Here is a 25,201-nt window from a genome sequence, read left to right as displayed (position 1 = left end):
CAATTTCACTGTAACCAAAAGTCAATCATGATTAGAACCAATATTCAACAACCCATCCTAATGAAGAATAGCAATGATTTGCAAATGGCAGATTACCTAAAATTCATATCTGACTATAAAATGTGCTCTATATTTATATATGAATATGGGAGTGTTGGACATACTGCAAATTCTCATTATTTTAAAATAAAAGAACCTCAAAATATCACCTAATCAAGAAGAAGTAGAAAATTACTCAGCTTCTGTACCCACACTATCAAAGACTAATGCAAAAAAGCCAGACAGAAATGAGCAATCTTCTTGTGAATTTCTATGTCATTCCATATATACTTCTCGAGTAAAAAAATAGATACTGGTGATAGGCAACAAGAATACAAGAATGAATAAGAAGATTACTGTTAGTTCCCTACCACAGAGAACCAACAAGAACCCAGATCCAAGCAGAATAATATAGGAGCATACAACAAAGCACTAACCAATCTGGAGCATGCTCAAGTTCACAAATTCCCTGATTCAGTTTAAGAGAGTGTCAACTGGTCCTACAGCCACATTAGAAAGTAAATATATTTTGAAAACAGCAATTATAATTTAATTCATCACTATGCATGTATTAATTGTATATGCTAATTATTAAAACCGATGGATTCTTATACTGTGCTTAGGGGCCCTGGTTTACTTGGGGATCAGCTGCAAGATACACTTTTATCCCTAATGGCAACCAGACAAGTCATTATTCTTAAATTATCATTTCTTCATTGTTTATTTTTACTTATGAATTCAATTTCATAAATAAGAGTGTTACCAGTAAGGGTGGTCTATGCTACGGTGCTATAACAAAGTACTCCAGAATCTCATAGGCTTAGCAAAAGTAGTTCATTTCGTACACTACAAGTCAAGAAAGTAAGAGCAGGAAGAGTTCCTTTACTCACAGGCCCAGACTGAAGAGGGCTCTCTGTTAAATGTGATACCCTAAATAACCAAGACAAGGAAAAACAAAACATGGTAAACTGTGCTCTGATTCGTAACACTTCTGCTCAGAAGTTACATATTTTGCTCCCACTCGCATTTTGTTGGGGGGAAAAAAGGCAAGTAAATATATTCAATAGACAGAGGCCTACTGTACTTCCAGGTGCCAATGAGAACTGGAGGTTTAGACTACACCAGAACTAAAAAGACTAATTCTTAATATTTTAAACTGTCCATATTTCCTGCCTCTACACTGAGGGAAAATGGAAAGGGTGAGAACTCTACCAGAGTCAACATTAAGAAATAGCTCAAAGAACATCTATGTGTCTTTTAATCTCAGAAAAGCAAAAGGAAAACACAAACCAAAAACATGTTTAACTATTAGGAATTAATGTATCTGTTTTTATGAAATGATTTCAGGCAACAAATTATTAAAGTAACCTATTTTTCTAGATTCTAGAAATATACTTCCAACTAGGAGGCACAAACAATGTTATCTCACAAATACCCATGCATATTTTAGGTAATTACTTTCTAATTAAACAAGGTCCACCTGACTTTTACTCTTAAATCTTAAAAATAAGCCACAGAGTATATTCAATTTCTCAGTATGAAGTAGCTTAATCTTTCATTTTAATTAAAAAAAAAACACGTATCCTAAACAGGTTGTTATAAAGCACTTCAGAGACCCTTAAACCAGAAACTGTTTTCCTGCATGTATTTCTGCAATGTAATTAAAACAATAATCTTATTTCACTGGAAACCGTTTCTAACCTAAAACTAATTTTCTAATAGAAATCTTATTACTGCAATGCTAGTAAGACACCAAATACTTTTGTATTTTAATTGACAAGTTGGATTTTGCCAAAATTAAAAATCTTTGTTTGTCTAAAGACACCACTACGAAAATGAAAGGCAAAGCACAGACTGAGAGAAAGTATTCACAACACACACAGCCAACAGGGACCCATATCCGTAACACAAAAAGAATTTTTCACAACTCAGTAACACCAAAAAACAGGTCAGAAGAACTGAACTGAGATCTCCCAAGAATATACACAAAAACACAATAGTACATGAAAATATGCTCAACACATTCAACTATCAGGGACATGCAGCTTCTTACAAAGTTCAACATAACGCTTATTGTTCCACTTAGCAATTCCACTCTTGGGTATCCACTCAAGAGAAATGAAACAGTATGTTCAGACAAAGACCTACAAACCAATGTTCGCAGCAGCCCTCTTCCTAACAGCCACAAACTGGAAAGAACCCAAACATATACGAACTGTGCTTCATCCACATGCCGGGACAGCAGACAACAAAACAGGAAGAAACTACGGATGCGCACAGTAATATCAACTGACAAATGGCCCAGAAGAAGAAAGAGACTCAAATAACTAGAATTACACAAGAAAGGGGTACATCACTACCAAGCTGACAGAAATAAAAAGGATTATAAAGGAATATTATGAACAACTGAATGGGAAGAAAACTGGATAGGCACACGCAAAAAATGAAATCGGACTCCTTGTCTTATATACAAATATTAACTCCAAATGGATCAAAGACTTAAACAAAGAGCTAAAACTAATAAACTCAAAGAACAAAACAGAATTAAATCTTCATAAGCTGGGATCTAGCAATGCATTCTTAAATATGCCACCAAAGCAATAAAAGAAAAAGCAGACTTCTTAATGTTAATTATTAATCAAATCATCAAAACTAAAAACTTTTTCGCTTCTAAGGCCATTATTACGAAAGTGAAAAGACAACAGAAGATGGGAGAAAATATTTACAAATAATCTGTGTGGTAAGGAACTTGTATCTAGAACATATAAAAAACTCTTAAAACTCAGTAACAAAAGACAATCCAATTAAAAATGGACGAAGGATATGAATACTCCAAAAAAATGTATAAAAATGGCCACAAAAAGCACATGAAGAGATGCTCGACAACATTACTAATCAAGGAAATGCAAATTAAAACCACAATGAGCTTCCGGCACAGAGCAAGTATTTCACTGGCCACAGAGGTGTGTTTTACTGGGTATACTGTGCAAACTAAGACAGACAGGTTCCTGTGTTTATATTCAGGCGCAGAGTGGGGAAAAGTACACAGAGAGATGAAAAACAAGCAAAATAATATGATTAAACAAAGACATAATTTCAGGTGATAAGTGCTATGAAGTAAAATGAAACATGGTTAGTAAAATGAGACATGGTTAGAGAAACAGATAAGCAGAGTAGGGTAAGAAATTATGACAGCATTGTCTACACAGATATTACACTAAGGTGCATTACTTGCATTCTTTCATTTAAAAGTACATCTGAAGTTCAGTTATTACCCTGTTTTAAGAACAAAAAGACAGTAAGTAACCTGCTCAAAGACCCAGGTCTCTTTGACTCCAACCAGTATGACATAATGCTATTAAGCGTGGAAAATGAAGCTGATTTTTTTAAAGTTCTAATTATCAGATTTTAAGTAGCAGTTTTAATTTTGGGCTCTCAAGTAAGGATCCCCTTAGTCTTTGCATTTAAGGCAAATGAAGGCAAGAATTATTTGAAAGTATAGAGAAAGAAAAGAAAGCAAGAGGCAGGAGATTTATTTCTCTAAGATAATGCCACTTGCTCTATTCAGCCTGTCTTACTCACAAAAAGCTGAAGAACTGCTCTTTATCAAGAGAATTACAGTTCAATTCTTTTCTTCCAGGAGTCTTTAAAAAGTATTCCACTGTCTTCAAGCTTTCAGTGTTGTAAATGGAAAGTCCTTTGCACACTTTTTCTCCCTTGTAGGCAACTTATTCTTTCTGCCTAGAAAACTTCATATATCTTCTTCCATGTCGTCTCATCAATACAGTACAGAACTTCATAGCCTTTTCAATCCCAAGACCCAGGTTTTTCTCTGCTTATTATTTTTTTAAATATTACTGATCTCTTCCATCAGTTTCTTTTTTTCTTGTGCCTTCTGGAATTCTTATCCACATGTAAGGCTTTAAAATAATGTTGACTTCCTGGGTTTACTTATCTTTTGCTTCATGATTTCCGTATGCTAACATTTTGCTCTGTATTGGAGGATATTTCTCATACGTGCGCCTAGATATTGGGGAATTTCAATGAGAATCCCACAAGTGTTATAAGGCCATGCACCTTTACCCTGTTTTCCCGAAAATAAGACCGAGCCGGACCATCAGCTCTAATGCGTCTTTTGGAGCAAAACTTAATATAAGACCCAGTTTTGCTCCAAAAGACGCATTAGAGCTGATGGTCCGGCTCGGTCTCATTTTCGGGAAAATAGGGTAGAACTTCCACTTAGCTACCTGTTAAGATCCCTGTATCAGTTACATGCTTTTGGAAATAAGAGAAACCAGTTGTGTCTGCCTTTAACAGAATTGACAGGCGGGTGGAGGACCAATCTTAGAAAACAAAATCTATAGAGGAAGTAGAGGAAAGCGTAATTGTCTCTTAGTAGGGACATTATGGCTGGGGCACTGCCAACAAGGCAGCAAAAAACCGCTGCTATGAATGATTCCTTAATATATCCAACACTTTATACTCAAAATTCTACATTACAGAAGGGGCGTCTGACTGACCAAACCAAGGCCAGCCTGACAGCGAAAGGGCAGAAAGAAGGACGGTCTGACTCCATGAGCTCCTGTATCCTCCATATAATGACAGCCCCCAGTTTTAAATCTCCAAAATCAGAAGCAGGAGTTGGATACTAGTCAGCCAAATTTGAAATATAGAAAAAGAAAAACAATGACAAATGTCCATCATGACTCCAAGATCTTATATAAGTTGATTCTGTGAAAAATGTTTTTACGATTTGCTTTAACAATGGACTTTCAAAGCACTAACACTGACGTAGTCTCAAAAAATATATGACATATGTTCAGAAAAGAAGACATCATTTATTTTAATTTTTTGGAGACTACACCTGAGAGTAAAGAGAAATGAATATGATGTAAAGGCAGAAAGTATTGATTTCTAAAGTAAATTAGACTTGCTAAATACAATATAAAAATTCTATCATCAATACTACTATAATGAACTCTATGACCTTTGTTTTAAGTAGTTGGTTTAATTATACAAGCATTTAAAGTTGTTGTTTTTTTAAAAAAAAATCTTAGGCTGTATTTTGTTTTTTTCAATGATAGCTAAGTAGCATCTATGAAAGATACACATAGATTGTTAGACTTTTAAATTGGCATTAAATGGGGGGAGGGGGGTTCACAGTGTGAGGGATATAAATGATGAACGTCTAAGTATTACCTTGTCTTGTACACCTGAAACTAATAAATAAAAATAAAAAAATAGAAAAAAAAATAAAAAAAATAAAAAAAAATTAAAAATAAATAAATTGGCATTAAAAAAATGTCAATAAAGGGCCAACAGGAGAAACCAGAAAGTATACATCACAGTCATAATTCAGGTTTAGATCTCAGCAATAATACTAATAATAGTAATTAATAGTAGTAAGCAATACTTAATGTCCACCATGCCAGGTACTCTAAGTACTTTAATTACTATGCTGATCCTCTTGAGAACCCTGTGAAGTATGGGTAGTATTCCCATTTCACACATAATGAAACACGGAGGGTAAAGAAGTAGCCCTGATCTCACATACCGCTGGTAACTGGTGGGGTCAGGATATAAGCCCAGAGCTCGTGCTTTATAGCAATCCGTCCTGCTGCCTCCCTTAAGCCACTGGTTATGTGGCTTGGCTCTATCTTTATGAATATCATATGTGTTCGCGATTGTATAATATTACATATATAGAGAGATAGTTAATCTGAAAATAAACAAGTCAACATTTCATCATCTAGGCAAATGTCTTTTAAAAATTAAGTTTGTACACTAATTTCTCAACACCATCAGATTCAAACGAAAGTGAAAAAGAAAAAAAAAACACAAGGTTTCCAATTCTTTTACCTTGTCCCAAAGTGGAAATTTGCCTAATAGAAACATTTCAGAGTTCCTCAACTACATTCAAATTCAGCAAGTCTGATATATAAGGTATCAGAGGTTTCACTGTACCTGAGGGTAACCTAATAGGTTCCTAAAAGCTAATTTAGTGTACAGATGAGTCTACAACCAATCTTGTTTCCCACAATAACTGTTATTATATACTTTAAAGGCAGCTGAATCTTCAATTATATTTTTATTATAGTTTCAAAGGTGTCCTTCTCCTTCAACTTTTGTAAGGCATAAGAACGTAAACAGAGGAAAGCAGATGTGCCAAGGCCTACTGAGCACTGCAGGACGAGGGGACAGTGGGAATCCATGCTTTAACAATGCCAGTCCTACAGCTAGTCTTCTATTTCAACAGAGCCAGGATCAAATGAACCTTTTTCTTATGTACTTTTGGGAGAATGATTAGGAGGAAAAGAAGATGAATATTAATTTCAGTAAGATATTAAAAGCACTCGTAGAATAAAAAAATTCAGAGAGGTAAACATAGGAAAATAGTACACTGACGCCTAGAAAGGAGACTACTGCAAGAAGGTAAAAACTGTGTAAAATTCTGTAACTAATGACAGAAAACGCCAACGAATGTGACATGGTGAAGCAAGAAAGGATGCGGTAGGGAAGTTGAAAGTCTAGAAGATTAAGTAAGACTACAAATCAAGTTTATAATAATTATCACACAGTAAACTTACCACAAGTAATTTAAGAGGTTTGGTGATCAGAGAGTATGTCATAAGTTCAAGTTTTTCAGGGTAGTTTTATGTAACGACAGTCCAAGATTGACTGTTTTAGTGAGAGACTTAGGAGGCAATAGGAGAATCAACTGAGAATAGAAGATGTTAAAGATCAAAAAGAACAGGGCGTCCAAAGGGTCATGTCAGTGGATGCTGAAGTGACAAAGGATAAGGACAGAGAATGTGATAAAGAAGTTATACGTTAAGCATTGCAACAATTTGAGGAAAACTGAAAAATATATTAGAGGCTGCAATAGATGGCTATTAAACAGGAGAAAATCTTAATGGCATCACCACTACATCTTCAAAAATGACATTTATTTTTGAATTTTATCATAAAGATAACTGATTAAACTGAACTGGATGTCATCCAGAAGACAACAATTATGTAAACCAACCTGCTCTGGGCTAAACAAACATCTACTGTCTTGAGCATGAAGAAACTGATGACATCCTCAAGAGAAACTGTGCTTGTCCTCTAGAAGCTTTAGATTTCAAAATAAAAAAAACTGTATACAATAAAGCAAAATCTAAAGATATGTATACATATTTAGATATATGTAAGAGAAAAATACTGATTGAATATAATTTCATATAATCTCAATACTTAAATGGTAGAGAAGTTCAATTTTGTTTGAAATTGGTTTTTCTCTAGACTATGGCACATGTTGAACAACAACAAGCACATGTTGAAAATATGCATCTTTGAACTAGGTACTTGACCCACTCGCTCAGAGCTTTCCAGTACTAATAAAGTAGCTGGGGTTCCATTTTAGTAACAAAGAAAAAGGCTTTGCCTTAGTATTAGATAACTTTCCTTGAATCAAACCAAAGCATACAAATATGTCATGCAATTCGGTTAGAATTTATAGTTTATAATGGGTCCCAATGATGCCAGGATACAAAATGTGTAGTCTTTCAAAGGGACTGTAAATTAACTAAATGTGATAACAGTAATCCATCAAAACTTAGTTCTGCACCAGTTAGTATCTGACTTGCATTTGGAGAGTTACTGTGAATTTGTTCCTAACCAACTTTAAATTACCATCTCCATTTCCCTTTGGATAGAAAAGAATTGCTTCTAAGAATAAGATGTAATAAAGCCCTCTTTAATTACTGTAAGGAAACACTATTTCCACCACAATAAAAAACAGAAGAGAGCAGTAAGCCTTTATTTAAAATTTTATAGCTGTCAGGTTGCTCTTACACTTTAGGGATCATCAAACAATACTTACCAATACAGACATCGATTTTCCCTTTAATAGCAGCTTCATGCAGAGGGGTATAGTTCCAGTTATCCCTGGCATTGGGATCGGCCCCTTGGCACAGCAACAGACTCACCACCTCGGCGTGGCCAAAAGAACAGGCGTTATGCAGTGGGATGAGACCTCCATCATCACGAGCATGGACATTAGCACCCATCTGTAGTAAGTGTTCCACCACATCCTTCCTTCCAAAACCTAAAAAGAGGGAAAATGTCGTATACATTAACAGAATTTGGTAAAAAGAACCATTAGAATTCCCTTAAGAACATCAACTAATGAAACTTCTGAAGTACTATATTCTACAGCAAAAAGGGTTTAAAAAAAAGGCTGACATTCAAATGAATTCTCTCATCTCACAGAACTTAGAACCAAGAAAGCTCTTTAATCTTTGGGCAGTTCATTCAGAAAACATTTCTTCAACACCAATTATGTGCTGTGTAGCTGTGCTAGACATACAGAATGAATGAGACAAGACTCCTGTTCAAGGCATTCACTTTGCACTGTGCGTCACAAGACAAAACCAAATGTATAAAATCCATCTCTACATTTTAAGAGATAAATGTTATTTAAATATTGCTGACAACCAAATACTGGTTGCTCAACACTCAACATTGCATCACAACACTCAACATTGCATTGCGAAAACTGGAGAAAAATGTGTGGACACCAGAAATACATGGCAATAATTTGGTTACAAGTTATTTGAAAAGGAGGAACTAAAGATAATGCCCAAGTGTCTACTTTTGGGACAGGTGGCCAAACTAAATGAAATAGATGGTCAAGTGAAACAATTCAAGCTTGGATTTATTCAGTTTGCAGAAATTATATGACAAACAAGTGGAATACATGCATTTGAAAATACAGAACCAGAACACTGGTAAGAAGTACAATTTTCAGACAGGAAAAAAAAAAGGGAGGGATGGGAGGGGAGCCAGAAAGGATCCGAAGCTGTGTAAGGATTAGGCAAACACTGAGAAAGGTAAAAAAATACCAAGAAATTACATTATAAAAGTCAAAGGGGAACGCCGTCACGCAACGTCCAGCATGATGAGGACTTGAGTGAGATTAGTGGAGAAGGGAAAAAAACAGCCACTTGCAATTTTAAAGTAATTGTAGTACAGCGATGAAATTACAAGCTACATTGCAAGGGGTTTTAAAAAGGAAACCACAAATATTAGCATTTTTATCTTTACCGGCTAATACCTTTCTTTATCAATGATTCTTTCTTTCCTACTTTAAATTTTATTATGTCTCATTGGTTAGGTCTCACTACCTCCATGCTATTACATATTGTGTAATGTTGTTAGAAAATGGCATCTTAAATAAAACTAAAAAGCAGTAAGAGTCGTATCTTCCTCCACTTTACACGTATACAAACTAAATAAATGAAAACTATGTGGAAAATAGGAAAAAAAATTTATTTCAACATATGTTCTCCACACTATCTATAAAAAAAGTCTCCAAAGTAAAACATGTTTCCACAGATATATGTAAAAGCGAGAGCTAAGTTTCCTTAGAAAACATCCTTCAAATTAAGATGAAATTTTGGGGGTGAAAAGAAGTCAATTTTGTATTAGTAACAGGAACACCAAAAGTATAGGGTACATGCTAAAACAACTGTCACCATCTTACTGCCTTTTTATTTTTATTTTTTGGTCTACAGAACGATATAGATGTGAGGTTCTGTTTAATTCTCTAACTTCAAAGTCCCTCTTCCCCTACTCTTCCACTAGGCCACAGGCGCTTTCTTTACCCAGAAAGATTTAATGATTTTCCTTCTTTATTGATTTGAATAAAGCCCAAGGCAAATTCAAATTTCCCTAAACAATGCATTAACAATGTTTTGGAACTAATTTCCTTTCTTCCCTATCAAACAGAATTAAAATAAGATACTTTATACCTTATCAGTTAGCATTTAAAAAAAATCCATTATAACTGAAGCAAAAGAGCAAAGTATGTGTTTACTTTCCACTAAAACTTTTAGATCTAAAGTATGAAACAAAACAAAAATGCTCAGTATCAGCAAGAATGGGGTGAAATGGCATTGTGCACACACCCTGACAATGATAATGTATAATCTGGTACCATATTTTAGAAAAAAAAGCATTACCATCAACAGGTTTAAACAAGTATACGCTCTGACTCAACAATATCACTTTTGAAGCTTTATCATTTAAAAAGGTATTCATATATGAACAAAGACTTTTTCAGCAAGAATGTTTATCATAACATTATTTATAGAAAAACATGAAAACAATTTAGATGTCCAATAATAAAGACTTTGTTAAATAAATGATGGTTATTCATATGACATAACATTATCTTGTATTTAAAGGATGCTATAGGACATTCATTGTGAATGTGCTTAATGCCACCGAATTATACATTTTAAAATGGCTGAAATGCTCAAACTTATTTTTAAACGAAATTTAAAAATTTGTGTATTTCACCACAATTCAAAAAAAAAATCACCAAAATAAATGAATAAATAAACCATAAACATGAAAAAACAGAATATTATAGAAAATTCAACAACATGGAAAGGTGTTTTTGAGATTAATTGGTCTTTAGGTTAAAAACATATAAAACAAAATATAGGAGAAAAACACATATATTGGAAGTACAGATGGATAGAAAAAAGAGACTAAATCACTAAGTAGTAGAATTATGGAATATCTTTCTTCTCTCTTTTTATCTGTTTTCTTAATTACCATGTAGAACACAATTTTGAATAAAATGTATGTATGTGTGTACACATGTTTATAAAAGGAGGTGGAGATGAACAGCCAAAATCAGTAAAGACATTTTATGTGGCATTTATAAAGTCATGTCTTCTAATTTGATTTTGATTTATTAAAATACATTATTAAATCAAAGATTTTGTTAAAGATTACTCAAAACATATACTCTACCTGCTCTACTGAGTACAAATCATAATCGGTCATTCACCATTCTATCAATGTTAAATGCATATGCATTATTTTTCATTCATAAAGAGAATTCATTTTCTCTAATGGTTATGTAAGGTCTTTGTTTCATAACCAAGGTTTGTAGTCATAATTATTCCTATAATTGATTTGCTTATTTTGGTCTAAAGAATCAAAAAAAATTAAATGCAAAGAACAACACAGAATTTAAAATAACTTATCACTAACTGACTCTTAGGGAATACTCCCTAAGTGAAAGTATTACAGACACATACTACAGAGAAGATTTTCAGTGTCACATTCCATCAAGCTGGCACATGTTAAAAAAAATAGCTAAGTCACAATGTTTAAAAGGAATAATGCTGTTTCTTATACATTTACTTATGGCTCAGTTTTGTAAAGTACAAAGTAAAACCAACAAACCATCTTTCTCTGATCCAGCAAAAGTCACCAAAAATTAAGACAGTGTAATACTCTAATTTTAACCAACATATAGCATGTTCTGTAACAGACTTCCAATCTGAGAGGTATACAAGAGGTATAATTTAACTTTTGAAGAAAAATTTTTTCGCTCAATGTACATGCCCTATTCTTGACAACAATAAAAATAACAAAACTAACGGTAAGTAGCTAACATTTAGCATATTCTTAATGTGTATCAAGAAGTATGCAAAATGCTTGACATGCATTACCCTGTTTCCCTGAAAATAAGACCTCGGAGAACAATCAGCTCTAATGTGTCTTTTGGAGCAAAAATTAATATAAGACCCGGTATTATGTCCCCTCCCTTCCCCTCCCCTCCCCTCCTCTCCCTTCCCCTCCCCTCCCCTCCCCTCGTTATGTTGTACCCCGTCTTATATTATAGTGAAATAAAAGACGCATTACAGCTGATGGTCTGGCTAGGTCTTCATTTTCAGGGAAACATGGTAGCTCCTTGGGGTAACACCCTGTGAGAGATACCAGTATCCTCATTTTACTGTTGAGGAATTCTTTCCCTCAGTTCTGATAGTCGTAAACTGTACTTCCAAATACGTACCAAATCTGTCTACTCCCCAGTGCTACCTACCACCTTGGTTTCTAGACTTCAGCATATAACTTTCTAACTGGTCTCTCCCTGCTGTCACGTCTTCTGTCCTACAATACATCCTTACTTATAAAATAGGCAGAGTGAGCTTTCCAATACATCCTTGTATAACAGATCAGGTTGCTTCCCTGCTCAAAATCTTGCAACGGATTTCCTTAACACATATGATAAAGTATCACTAAAAACTTCTTGTGACCTACAAGGCTTATGTGAACTTACCCTCTGACCTCTGTCATATATCATTAAGTTTCACTCACCCTGTCTTTCCATTTCTGTTCCCTGAATATGACAAACTAAGGGACTTTGCACATGCTATGTGCTTGCCTGAAGACGTGGGACCCAGATCTTCACATGCCTAGCTCCTGTCATCCCATTCTCAGAGACTGACTAATCACTCAATTGAAAGTCACCCACGCTCACACACATACTCTTCCATCAGTTTTCAATATCACTCAGTTTAACATTCCTCCTGCATTTAATCACTACGTGAAAGGGCCTTGTTTATTTACGTTTACCGGCCTTTTTTTGTCTCTCCACACTCAAGATGTCCCATAAAGAGAGGCACCCTGACTGTTTTATGAGCTGTCTGTGTCTCCAGCACCAGAAGAGTGCCTGATATGCAGTATGGCCTCAATAATGTATTTGTTGATTACATGAGTATACCTAATGTTTACTTACTTTATGGTAATTAGACCAAAATTTTATATTTTAATTTATGAAAGAAAACAGATTTAAGGGTTTCTCTGACTATACAAATACAAAAAAAAATTAAAAAATATATAACCAAAACACCAAATTTTCATAAAGGAAAATCATCTGAAATGTCACCATCCACAGATAACTACCATGCACATTTTGATGATTTCTTTCTTTGCAAATGTGTGTGTGTGAGTGTGTGTGTGTGTGTGTGTGTGTGTTTAAACATTTTTTTCCTGCCTTTTCAGTTTTCAAATATCACTAATTTTTTTCCAGGTGAAAATTAAAAATTTATGTATCATTTTTGAATAAATACCTAATGCATTACATGGATATATCATAATTTATTAAGTTGGCTGGCTGGTTTCATCATTATACAAAAGAGATTTCTGCTATTATGAAAAAAAAAGTTAAAATAAATTTCCTTGTACATATCTTTGTATATCTGTCCAGTTCTTTAAGATCAATTCCTTAAAATAGAAGTACTAGGTCAAAGGTTATACATTTAAAATTTCTATGTTGCCAAACTGTCCTCTAATTCATTCTATCAATTTTCATTTTCAATCAAAATGCTTGAGAACATTCATTTCCTCATCCCGTATACATTAATATAATTTCCAAGCTTTACAAGCAGAGAGGCAAAAAATAAAACTGTTATTTATATTTTTGGTTCAGATATTTGCATTTTTCTTTTGAAAATGAAATAATAAATACAACTGAAATCTCCCTTAATCTTAGTCATCTATTTTCTTCCCTAGATATCATTACATAAAGCCAATGTTTGCTATACCCATGCACATTTTATACTTTTCATGTGTTTATAAACACAAGTTTATATATTTATGTTGTTTTATTATATTTCTCTTTCCATGTACTTCATGTCAATATATTTATATATTATATATTTCACATTCCACGTTATTAGAATATATTATATATATTCATATTATATGGTCAATATCATTTGGTTCAACCTATATTGGTGAGAGGTTGATAATTCTGGCAAACATCTCCTCTTCCTGTTGGCAAACAGAAACTTAATTTCAGAACTGGACAGAAAGTAACATGCTAAGAGAAAGTAATCCTTTCCCCAGTCCAGGAAGTGAATCCTGAATACTCGCAGCCAGAAAAGTGATTCATTCCTTTCTGTGTCTGGCAATGAGACAGAGAGGAAAGTCTAGAAGTTTCTGGGAAGATTTCTCTCCCCATTAAGAGAAAGTGTGTGAAGGAAGAAGTTCCCTTTCTCCTGTCTCCTTTCCTCTCTACTTTTAGAAAAATCTCATATAAGGTTACAGCACTTACAGCCGCTGATACCATGATGGGAAGGTCAAGAGAATTACAAAAATACTGGCAGAGAACCCTACTGTGCTCAGAGAGTACTGAACCAATTCTTGAGCTTCGTACCTCTAGACTTGTCAAGCAGGAAATCAATGTCCTTAGGCTTTAACTTTCTGTTAGCTGAGTTTTGGAATACACATAGCTGAATCAATGCAAATTCATATAAGTATCTGTTCATATTCACGTTTCATCTGTTTAGTTATCGGTTCATTTTGTTGACCCAATTTTCTGTTTGTCTTTTTCTTATCATTTTGTAGGAGCTCTTCATATATTGTGAACAATCTTGTGTTGGTTATATGCACTATAAATGTATTATCTCTGTTTATGACTTGTTTTTAAACTCTGTTCACAGCGTATTTGATTTCATACAAGTTTTAAACTTTAAAAGAGGAAAATTTATCAATCTTTCCATACAGGGTTTGTGCTTCCTATGTGATCTTTAAAATATCTCTCCTATCCCTACGCTATTCCTACATTGCCTTCTAGATTCATTTTATAATTTTGCTTTCACATTTAGATCTTTAATCTACTTGCAAGTATGGGTATTTGTTTTTTCCACATCGTTTACTTTTAGTCAGTTTATCTGTTTCATAGTTTAACTTCAAAATAAGGCTAGATATCACATAGGGCAGTGTCAATCTACTGTGTTCCTCTTAAAAATTATCTTGGCCATTATCGCATTTTGATGTTCAATATGAAGTATCTTCAAGTTCCATGAACAAACCTGTTAGAAATTGTTTTTAAAAACTCAGTGATTAGAATTAATTCTGGAAAAGTTGACAAATTTACGTGTTGAGTCTTCTAACCCACATATATTTATTGCCTTCAATTCAGGTGTGTTAAGTTCTTCTGTTTTGTGTTTTTCTCCATTAACATCTTGTATATGTTTGTTAAGGATTATTGTGTACTTTAAGGTTTTCGTTGCTTTGGGGAAGGAGAGGGCCGTGGTACATAGTAGTACATCTGGTCACTAAAACCAGACCACACAGAACCTCTGAGTCTGGATTTAAGCAGGGGTTTTTTAGTTAGCCAACGTGGCTAGAGTACAGTCAGCAGTAGGAATGGTAAGATGAGGTCAGGAACATATACAAGAGCTGGATCATGAGGACCTTTATATCAGGAACACATTCAGCTGCTAATAACAGAAAACTAGTGACGACTTAAAGAAAATGTAGAGGTTCACATGTCTCACACAACTTGTTTTGTTAAGGCAATCCATGCTGGTACAGTAGTTTAACAATGGCATTAACAGCTCTTTAAAAAATCTTTCCACTTTGGCATCGTTAGCGTGTGTAAGCTTTCTTCCACTTGCATGTCACCTCCTGGTCACAAAAGACTGCTACGCCTCTCTCTAAGCCTGATGTTCACTCAGTTTCCCATACAAAAAGGGAGAGAGGGCAGAGGGAGAAAAAAGGTTTCCTCTTCTTAACCTTTTTATTATTAAAGAGGCCTCTCCAGACACTTTCACCTATATCTCATTGGCCAAAAATGTGTCATCTGTCCAGCTACCCAAAAAGTCTGGAAAATCAAGTCTTTTATATAGCTGAGCATATTGCTTTGCTGTCTGAACAAAATCTAAGATCTGTGAGTGACGATTGAGGGAGAAAATGAATTTTGGATGCACAACCAACAATACCTGCCACAGTTCTGTAGGTCAAGTGTAAAAAGTTCTAATTTTATTGTGTGTACCTAGAAAGTAATTTATAACAGAAATTACTTGATTGTATTCAAGTCTTAAAAGTATTATCAGTTGCTTTGTATAAAGTAGTTTGGAAGGGTCAAACGCAAAATCAAAGAGACAAGAAAAAATGTGCCTAAATCTAGGCAAGAATTGATGGTGGCTTGAAATAGGATAGTGGCAGTGTAGATGGGTCAAAAAAGAGCAAAAGGGATAGGTTTTAAAGCCAGCATGACTGGCTCCCAGGTTTCCAGCCTAAGCAATGCAGTTTATGGAGGTGCCACTAGGGAAGGGTCAAGGGTAAGCAAGTAGCAATAAAAACTTCACCCTGATGAACTGTTCTTCTCCAACTACTAAACAAAGTAAAATAAACCTATTTTGAAAATTTTAGCACAATCTTTCCCCTAAATAGTGTGAGAAACATTTACATTATTTCCCAGATTCAAAGAAATTTCAAAATATACTATGTGGAAAGCATTGTGCTGGCCTTGTGAGGAATACCTAAATTCATAACACATAATGTAAGCCCAATATACTTAACAATTTTCCTTGTTCTAATGGTAGAGTTTCAATTAAGGTCATTCAAAAATGTTTCAATATCAAATGTGAAGTCACTGGTATCTATGGGGTCGGACAATTAAGTTCGCAAACTTGCCACCATACGCTTACATGGGCAGCACTGTACAAACCGCTCGGTAAGGTTTCAGAACCTTGTATATCAGTGTCTCACAGCTGTGTTCATGTCCACATGTGGTGGTGTCTTGCTGAGTGGCGTTCATTATTGTTGTTGCGTATTTTTGTGTGCTGTCGCAAGAATGTCTAAGCTTGAATTAGAGCAACGAACAAACATCAAATTTCTTGTTAAACTTGGCAAGAGTGGAAGTGAAATCAGGGACATGTTAGTCCAAGTTTATGGGGATAATGCCATGAAGAAAACAGCAGTATACAAATGGATTAAACATTTTTCTAAGGGGAGAGAACGTGTCACTGATGAAGAGACGTTGGGGTGGCCAGTAACAAGCAGAACTGATGAAAACATTGCAAAAATTCGTGGAATTGTGGGTCAAAATCATCAGCTGACTGTGAGAAGCATAGCAGACCAAGTAAACATTGATAGGGAAACAGCAAAATCTTAACTGAAAATCGTGGCATGAGAAAGGTGTGTGCAAAAACAGTCCTGAAGGAGCTCACTGATGAACAAAAGCAAAGGAGAGTCGAAGTTTACCAAGACCTTCTGGAGAGGCAAGACGATGTTTTAGGCCGTGTAATCACTGGTGATGAAACGTGGGTGTACCAATACAACCCTGAAACAAAGCGTTAAAGTGCACAATGGAAGTCAGCCAATGTTCCACGACCAAAAGAGTTCCATCAGTCCAAATCAAGAGTCAAAACGATGTTGCTAACCTTTTTTAATATCAGAGGGATTATTCATTATGAATTTGTAGCAACTGGACAAACAGTTAACCAAGTTTACTATTTGGAAGTGCTGAAAAGGCTGCATGAAAAAGTTAGACGACCTGAACTTTTCGCCAACAATTCATGGCTCTTGCATCACGACAATGCACCAGCTCACACAGCACTGTCTGTGAGGGGGTTTTTAGCCAGTAAACAAATAACTGTATTGGAACACCCTCTCTACTCACCTGATCTAGTCCCCAATGACTTCTTTCTTTATCTAAAGATAAAGGAAATATTGAAAGGAAGACATTTTGATGATATTCAGGATCTCAAAGGTAATTATGACGACAGCTCTGATGGCCATTCCAGAAAAAGAGTTCCAAAATTGCTTTGAAAGGTGGCCTAGGCATCAGTGCATAGCTTCCCAAGGGGAGTACTTTGAAGGTGACCACAGTGGCATTCAGCAATGAGGTATGCAGTAGGATTAGTTCACGAACTTAATTGTCAGACCACATATTTACCAGGTCTGAGTTTAGAGACAGAATTGTTTCACTTATGTTCAGCATTTTATTGCCTAAAATTAAAATTTCAAAGGAACCACCTTGGCCAATATTAAATCTTGTAACTAACAACTATGACTCCTAAAATTTAATAAAAGAAGAAAAACTCAAAATGTTTGCAGTATTTTAAAGTGATATTTTTATTTATGGTAGCAAAGTCATAGCTTAAAGACATTTTTCAGTCTAATTGGACTGTCAGCAAAGCCACAACCACTGTACATCATTTGGACTACTAAATCCATTGACCGCCACTTACATACCCAATGAGTAAAGGTATATCTCCCACATTTATTTATTTTTAACTTTTTCCCCTAAAGTATAAAAAGATTATACCTAGGACTGGCCTGGTGGCTCGGGTGGTTGGAGTGCTGAACTCCTAACGCCGAGGTTGCCGGTTCGATTCCCACATGGGCCAGTAAGCTGCACCCTCTGTAGCTAAGATTGTGAACAATGGCTCTCCCTGGAGCTGGGCTGCTGTAAGCAGCCGGAGGTCAGCATGAGCTGGGGGGGTCTGCTGTGTGCTGCCATGAGTAGCCGGTGGCCAGCGTGAGTGGCTGGCAGCCAGCGAGAGCTGCTGTGAGCGACCGACAGATGACCAGCGAACGACTGCCTCAGCTGGGGGGAGCACAAGGCTCATAATACCAGCATGGGTCAGGGGGCTGTGTCCTACACTAGACTGAGCAACAATGGCTTGAACCGGAGTGTGTGGGGGAGGCAGAAGAAGGGAAAAAATGAAAATAATAAAAATAATAAAAATGATTATACCCAAAAGATACTCATAGTGACACTAAAGTAAATTTGGGGTTGTCTAAGAGAAATGAAGTCTTATACACATATTTTATCTATTTTCCTGACATAAAGGAAATCATAGAAGGTAAGCTCGGAAAGCTGAAAATGGTACTTGATGACAGATGTGATTTGTTCATTCCCTCTAAAAACTTTAGGAAAAGCTAGAATCAAAATATTACAATGACCTACTAACTTTCTTAATAAGCATTATCAATCCACTTCCACTCAAATATAAAAACAAAACAAAAACTCTCAAGAATGACAACAGTTACTTTCAATGAAACAAAATTCAGCTATGACACACTTATATAATAGCTATAAGATTTTTAAAGTAATTTTTCTTCCCTTGCCAATAGATTCATCATTCCCCAATTTAACAGTGGTAGTTCCAGATATCTGTGAGCATCTCTAACGGTCATGAAACACAGTAATTTATAATTTTACTGAAATAAAAATCTGAATCATAGGCAGCCTCAAAATTAGAGGGAGTACCTAGAAGAGCAGCCCCATCTCCACATGATTTTCTAATTCTACCAACTTTCCTTGTACTTTCTGAAGTCTTCAGTTTTATTGCATTTTACAGAGGAAATTACATGCCATAGTTTCCCTAATCTGGGGGTTGGAGAAAATCTTGTGACATACTCTTTAAAAAAAGTTGTTTTCTATATACTGGGTTAAATTCGTGTAGTCCAATATACACAGAACCATACATACCCAGTAACAGATTACTGCTTATTTTATAATAAATATTCTATGACAAAAAAACATACATTTTCTATTCAGTATTCAAAATCATTGCTTCCTCTTCTAATTTCAATTCTAACTACTTTAGCTTTTAAATAAAGAACTATTTTATACTTCATTAGATCAGGAGTCACTGTTAAGCAACAGGGAGTATATTCCCTGTTGTTTCTAAAATAGGAGTTTAGAAAACAAACTACAAAATGAATTATATAAAGTCAATAAAGTTGCATGTTTTTCATTTGTCAAAGGCAGATTCTGACCAATTAATTATTCCATTTTATAGAACCTGATTTAGAAAGGGAAGCATTTATACTTAGATAAAAGAAGTATTTAATTAGCAAGTACAGTCAAGAATATGTGCTTTCCACAAACCCATTGAGAAATCACTAGAAACAAAAGGGTAAGAGAGGAATTTCAGATTCCAGCTAAAAATTAAACAAAAACAAAAAACAAAAAGGCAAAACAACACTATAAGAAATCATTCCTCCTTGGGGAAGAAGAAAAAAAAGGCTAGGTGCCACCGGGAGAAGAAACATCAGTTTAAGAGCTGCAGACCAGACTTCTAGACAGAACAGATCAGAGGAAAATGTTCTGTGTCCTGTTCACTTTTTAACATTGTCACGTTGGTCTCTACGCTACTATGGAATATGAAAGCAGTATTTCCAGCGCAGCTCTAGCCAAAAAAAGAGGGGCAACATCAAGGCAAATCAAATTTGGCTGAGGTAGAAGCAAAATACAAGTGGACTCTCAATTAGGCAATTCCAGGGACAGTGACAAGCACTTAGAACAGGGGCAGAGAAATTCTGAGCAACCAGGGAGTAGCTGAGCAAAAATCACCATCCAGAGCTTCTCCACCCTGAGGCATGCCTAAAACCTCCTGGAGGAGCAAAACGTAGGAAACGGGCTTTCACCACCCCAATCCCCATCAAAACCTATCCTCCCATACAAATGTAATATTGGCCCAAATAGATGTTAGTTCCAAGGGAATACAAACTCACAGCAAAAAATAACGATACGTCTGAGGAGCACCATGACAGAACAACAGAACAAAAGCAGAATAGACCAAAAAAAAGAGAAAGATACTTAAAATTGACAAATTAAATGTTACCAAAAAAAATGGAGAATATTGAAAACGACATGAGAACAAAAATCTATCAAGCAAAACCAACTGGAAAACTGTCATGAAAAACATAATAGGACATATGAAAAATATGATGCTTGATTAAGTAATAACGGAAACAAAGAATAAATCCCTGAGAAAATCAGGTTAAAGAACTCTCCCAAAAAGTATCTGAAAGGAATAAACGGAAAGGATGAGAGAAAAGATTGGAGAGATAGAAGATAGATAGAGAGGAAACATGTAGAAATAATGACAGGATTTCTCATAATTAAAGGAAAATGTAAAATTTCAGATTACTAAGAGTTCAAGAAGTACCAATCAGATGGACAGACACATTATAGTGAAGTCTAGCAATATTAGAGGCTAAGAAAATTCTAAATGCTTCAGAAAGAAAACACAGATCATCTAAAAACAATAGGAATCAGTTGACTTCAGACTAACGTTAACCTCAATTTTAAGGAAAAGCATTTGGATGCTTAATTTCATTTCTAGCTAACTTTTTATTTACATGTAAGAGTAAAATTGAAATAATCTCAGATATGTAAAATCTTAAAGCTAAAAACAAAAAGATCCTAGTTGAAAGTACTCTCATAAGAACAATTCAGCATGATGAAAAACGAATTCAGTAGTTTGTGTGTATAGCTCATGAATTAACTCAGTAAAAATCTATTGCTGCCTCAAGGAACTCTGAACAATAAACATTCTAACAATTACAATGTACGGGACATAAAGCATACATAGCAATGCAAACTTAAATGATCCTGGGATGGAAAGCTTCCCGAGTAGATATTTTGAGCTAAGATCTAAAGAAGAAGCAGTTAACAAGACAAAAGGATAGACACAAATATTTCAAGGAGGACAAGGTATACAGTATATCCAAAAGGAGGTGAGAAACATTATATATTCAAATACTTAAAAGAAGTTCACAATGGTTCAGAGAAACAGTAATAAAAATGCTGAAAGAGGCAACAATATGGAATCAATTAACTTTCTGCCACAAAAATCAGGAAGAGGTACAGGACCATCCTCAAAACCAATATATCAGAACTAAAATTCCTTTAAGTTATATGTCAGTGGGAAGGCGATGACTGTTACCTACCAGAGTGGCATAATCAAAATTTCTGCTACATGAACTTGGATAATCAGCAAAGAAAACTGCAAAATGTAAATATCTGTATATATATATATATCAATTGCAGAAATTAGAGGAAAAAGCTAAAAAGACTTGAAATTCCACTGACGGTTTTCAGTCTCCCTCCCTTTATTTCAACATAGAATTTACCGTAAAAGTTACTTTTATTGCGGAAGTAGAGAGTAAGATTAAACAGCATAATGAATTAATCACAATAACTAGAAGTCAAAGGAAAGACTTTCAGCAATAACCCTTTTAGTTCATTTCAGAATCAAAGCCCAGAGTTCCTATAACTCTACAACGTCATGAATACCAAGCCAGTTTTTCCTCTGAGATAATAACTACCTTACAAGCTTGTAAGTACTAACAATTGTCAAAATACTTTCCAAATCATAAAAGGTTGTACAAATACTAGATGTTCTTAATCTCACTAAACTTGGAAGTCTTAAACTGGTTTTCACGTGTCCTCAAGTAATGATTCTCAACCCTGTCTGCACATGAAAAATCGTTATAGGAATTTTTAAAAAAATAAAAAGCCCTCCCCCTACTCCTACAATTGGATTTCATTGGTCTAGGGTTATGAATCTCAAAGTTAGCACCAGCATCAGCGTGTTGATAGGATGGACTTATTAAAAATGCAAATTCTCAGAATGTACTCCAGACCACTTGAATGAAAAATTTGGCGAGTGTGGCCTAGCAACCTATGTGTTTTTTTTGGGGGGTGGGGGTGGAAGGGGAACAGGACTTTATTGGGGAACGGTGTATACTTCCAGGACTTTTTTCCAAGTCAAGTTGTCCTTTCAATACCAGCCGAGGAGTGTGCCATTCAGCTTCAAGTTGTCCTTTCAGTCTTAGTTGCAGGGGGCGTAGCCCACCATCCCTTGCGGGAGTTGAACGGGCAAACCTTGTGGTTGAGAGAACGCGCTCCAACCAACTGAGCCATCCGGGAGTTCAGCGGCAGGTCAGCTCAAGGTACCAGGTTCAATTTTAAGCAACCTGTTTTTTAACAAGTCCTCCCTCTGATGCAAAGTTTGAGAACCATAGCTCTAGTGCTTCTGGAAGTTTGTAATCCTTTGAAAATTCCATGTAAAATGTGGTGTTGAAGTATCTTTCTGGGGAGAATGTCGGCACCTTTTACATATTCTCAAACCAGTGTCAACAAAATTAAGAACGACTTGTATTACTTAGCTCAGCAGCTTTCAAAGTGTGGTCTATGGACCCCTGATGGTCCCTGAGACCCTATCTGGGGGTCTAAGAGGTCAAAACTACTTACAAAAATACGACTAAGATGATTTTGCCATTTTCACTGTCAAGACAGTGACAGTGCTTGATTCTATAACACCACAGGTTTCTCATTTGGAAAATGTATGCATGGTGTTCCCGGTGCTACAAAAGCAATGACAGATAGAACTGCTGACACCTTGGCATTGAACCAAGACAGTGGCACAAAACTATACTATTCGTCATTGTATTCACTATCGCCAGGCCCTCACAGCTTTAAGCAAAAAAAAAGCCCTGTTTCACTTAAGAATGTCTTCATGAAAATGTAAATATTACTAATTTTATTAAATTCCAATCCTTGAGTACATATTTCTTTAATATTCTTGTGACAAAATGAGAAATACACACTAAGCACTTTTTCTACACATCAAATACGGATGTCTTGAGGAACAACTTATTCACTTGTTTGAGCTCAGTCTGACCTGTGTATTCGGCAGATATTTTCTCGAGAATGAACAGTGAGTCTGTCACTTCAAGGAAAACAACAGACAGTATTTGTTTCCAATGATAAAATTTGAGCTTTCAAACAAAAATGAGAATATTGTAAAACTTGCATCTGCCACCATAAGCTTAACAGTTTCCCAACAGTTAAATACTTTTCTGATAAAATTGGTGATATTAGCAAATATGCTTATTATAAAGTGGAACATGTCAATATTTGGAAGATATGCAGAGCTCAGTAAATTAATATTTTTCAAAACCTGTATAAGATCCATCCGCAAGACAAACCAATAGATTTTAATGTAACAGAGTATAAAAAATTTACTGATAATGGCTTCAGATTTCACATTGCAAGCAACCTTTAGGAAACTACTATTTATAAACTTTGGGTGTAGTATGAAAGAAAAAAAATCTGAGATTATCTGAAAATGCTATTAAAAGATTCCTTCCCTTTCCAATTACATACCTGTTTAAAGTAGGATTGTCTTCATACACTTCACTCCAAATAATAAAGCACAACAAATGGCACGCAGAAACAAGAGAATCCACCTGTCTTCTATTGTCAGATGTTAAAGTGACTTGCAAAGTATAAAATAATGCCTCTCTTCTCAGTAATCTTTAGAAAAATAGATTTTTCATTGAAAGTGTGATTTACCTCTAACACGTAATAGAGATTGTTATTTTTAATTTCTCAGTTTTACTTCCTAATACGATAGATCTCCATAGACATAATCCACACAAACAAAAGTTCTATCAGTTATTGTTAAGAGTATAAAAGAGTCCTGAGATCAGTAAGTGTGAGACCCACTGCATTCTGACGACAGACTTCCTCAGGGTCAGGAAATAATGTCATTCTCATCATCTTCCTCCTTATAGCGCTTACGTTTATTGAGTCCTTACTGAACTACTTACTATAAAACCTTAGGGCTCATGGCAGATTCCTAAGAAACAGACCTAAGGGGAACACACACTATGGAGCTGTCCTAGTGACTATTAATTAAGCAAGTTGCATAAATTCTTTTAAATTTCTATAAACACTTCACTAACACTTAGTTTCATACTGCCAAAGAAGGACTACATTACTCTCAAAAGTGTGAATTAACAGAAGAAATGAAAGGGTATCCTCAATATATCACTGAGATTCACTCTATTGAATAGGCTATTTTCCACATTTCACATTGGTAATATTAAGAAATTAGTTCTTTCTAGGACAATAGAGAGACCAAAATGTCCACTATAGTAGATACCCTCATTTAAAAATTTTTAATTGTAGTAAAATGCCTACAACACAAAATTTACCATCTAACTATTTTTAAAGGTCAGTTCAGGGGAATTAAGTACTTTCAAATTGTTGTCTCTCCCTATGTCTCATTTACTATTCATATTGGTTCTTTTTTCCTTGACTGCTTCCATGAATCAAAACATATAGCAGTTTATCTTTAAGATTTTTAAATCATGTTAAATAGTCTTAAAAAAAAGAAGTTGTTAAAATATCCTCTTCAATGTAATCATGAGGTTCTTCAAAGATTACTTCCACTCACACTTTTATGTTTATAAAGCAAATTATCAAAAGATCAGAGTTCAACATTCTAATAATTGCAAATATTCCAATACCTATTTACTAAAAAACTACAGTCGCAATCAAATGCTAGCCATACTGTTTTAAGAAAGCATCTATTTTAAATGCCTAAGAAAAGAGCGAGGGGGAAATACGTAAAAAAGACTATTAGCTGCCATGGGGTAGTGAGATGATGGACTACTTTTTACCATACTTCCCCAAATTTGTCCAACTACTTTCATTTTCATAAAACAAATTTGAGAAGGCAATGACAACTACCCAAAAAATGTTTATTTCTCATTGCTATCACCTTCTACTTCCCATTTGAGTAGGATGGGCCAAAGGATTTTAAAACAGTACAGATCAGTGTTTAAATCTGGCTCGATTACTGAACAGCTATGTGGTCTTGGACGAGACGTTAATCTCTGATCTCAGTTTCCTCATCTGTAAAACAGAGTTAAAACCTACCTCACATGGTTGCTGTAAGCAGTAAATAAAATTACAAAGGGAAAGCACAAAAAC

General features: G+C 35.1%; 1 protein-coding gene across 1 annotated transcript in view; it reads right to left on the bottom strand.

Annotated features, from left to right (window-relative positions):
• TNKS (tankyrase) overlaps nt 1–25,201 on the bottom strand; it is a 185,916-nt gene that overhangs the window by 150,072 nt on the left and 10,643 nt on the right. The window contains exon 2 of the mRNA XM_081045483.1: nt 7,904–8,128. Within this exon, the coding sequence (XP_080901609.1) occupies nt 7,904–8,128 (225 nt within the window). The remainder of the gene's footprint in view (nt 1–7,903; nt 8,129–25,201) is intronic.

The sequence above is a fragment of the Rhinolophus hipposideros genome (genome assembly GCF_964194185.1).
Source record: "Rhinolophus hipposideros genome assembly, chromosome: 4".
Classification (NCBI taxonomy): domain Eukaryota; kingdom Metazoa; phylum Chordata; class Mammalia; order Chiroptera; family Rhinolophidae; genus Rhinolophus; species Rhinolophus hipposideros.
The sequence above is the reverse complement of the archived record's forward strand: the minus strand, read 5'-3'. Positions and strand labels throughout refer to the sequence as shown.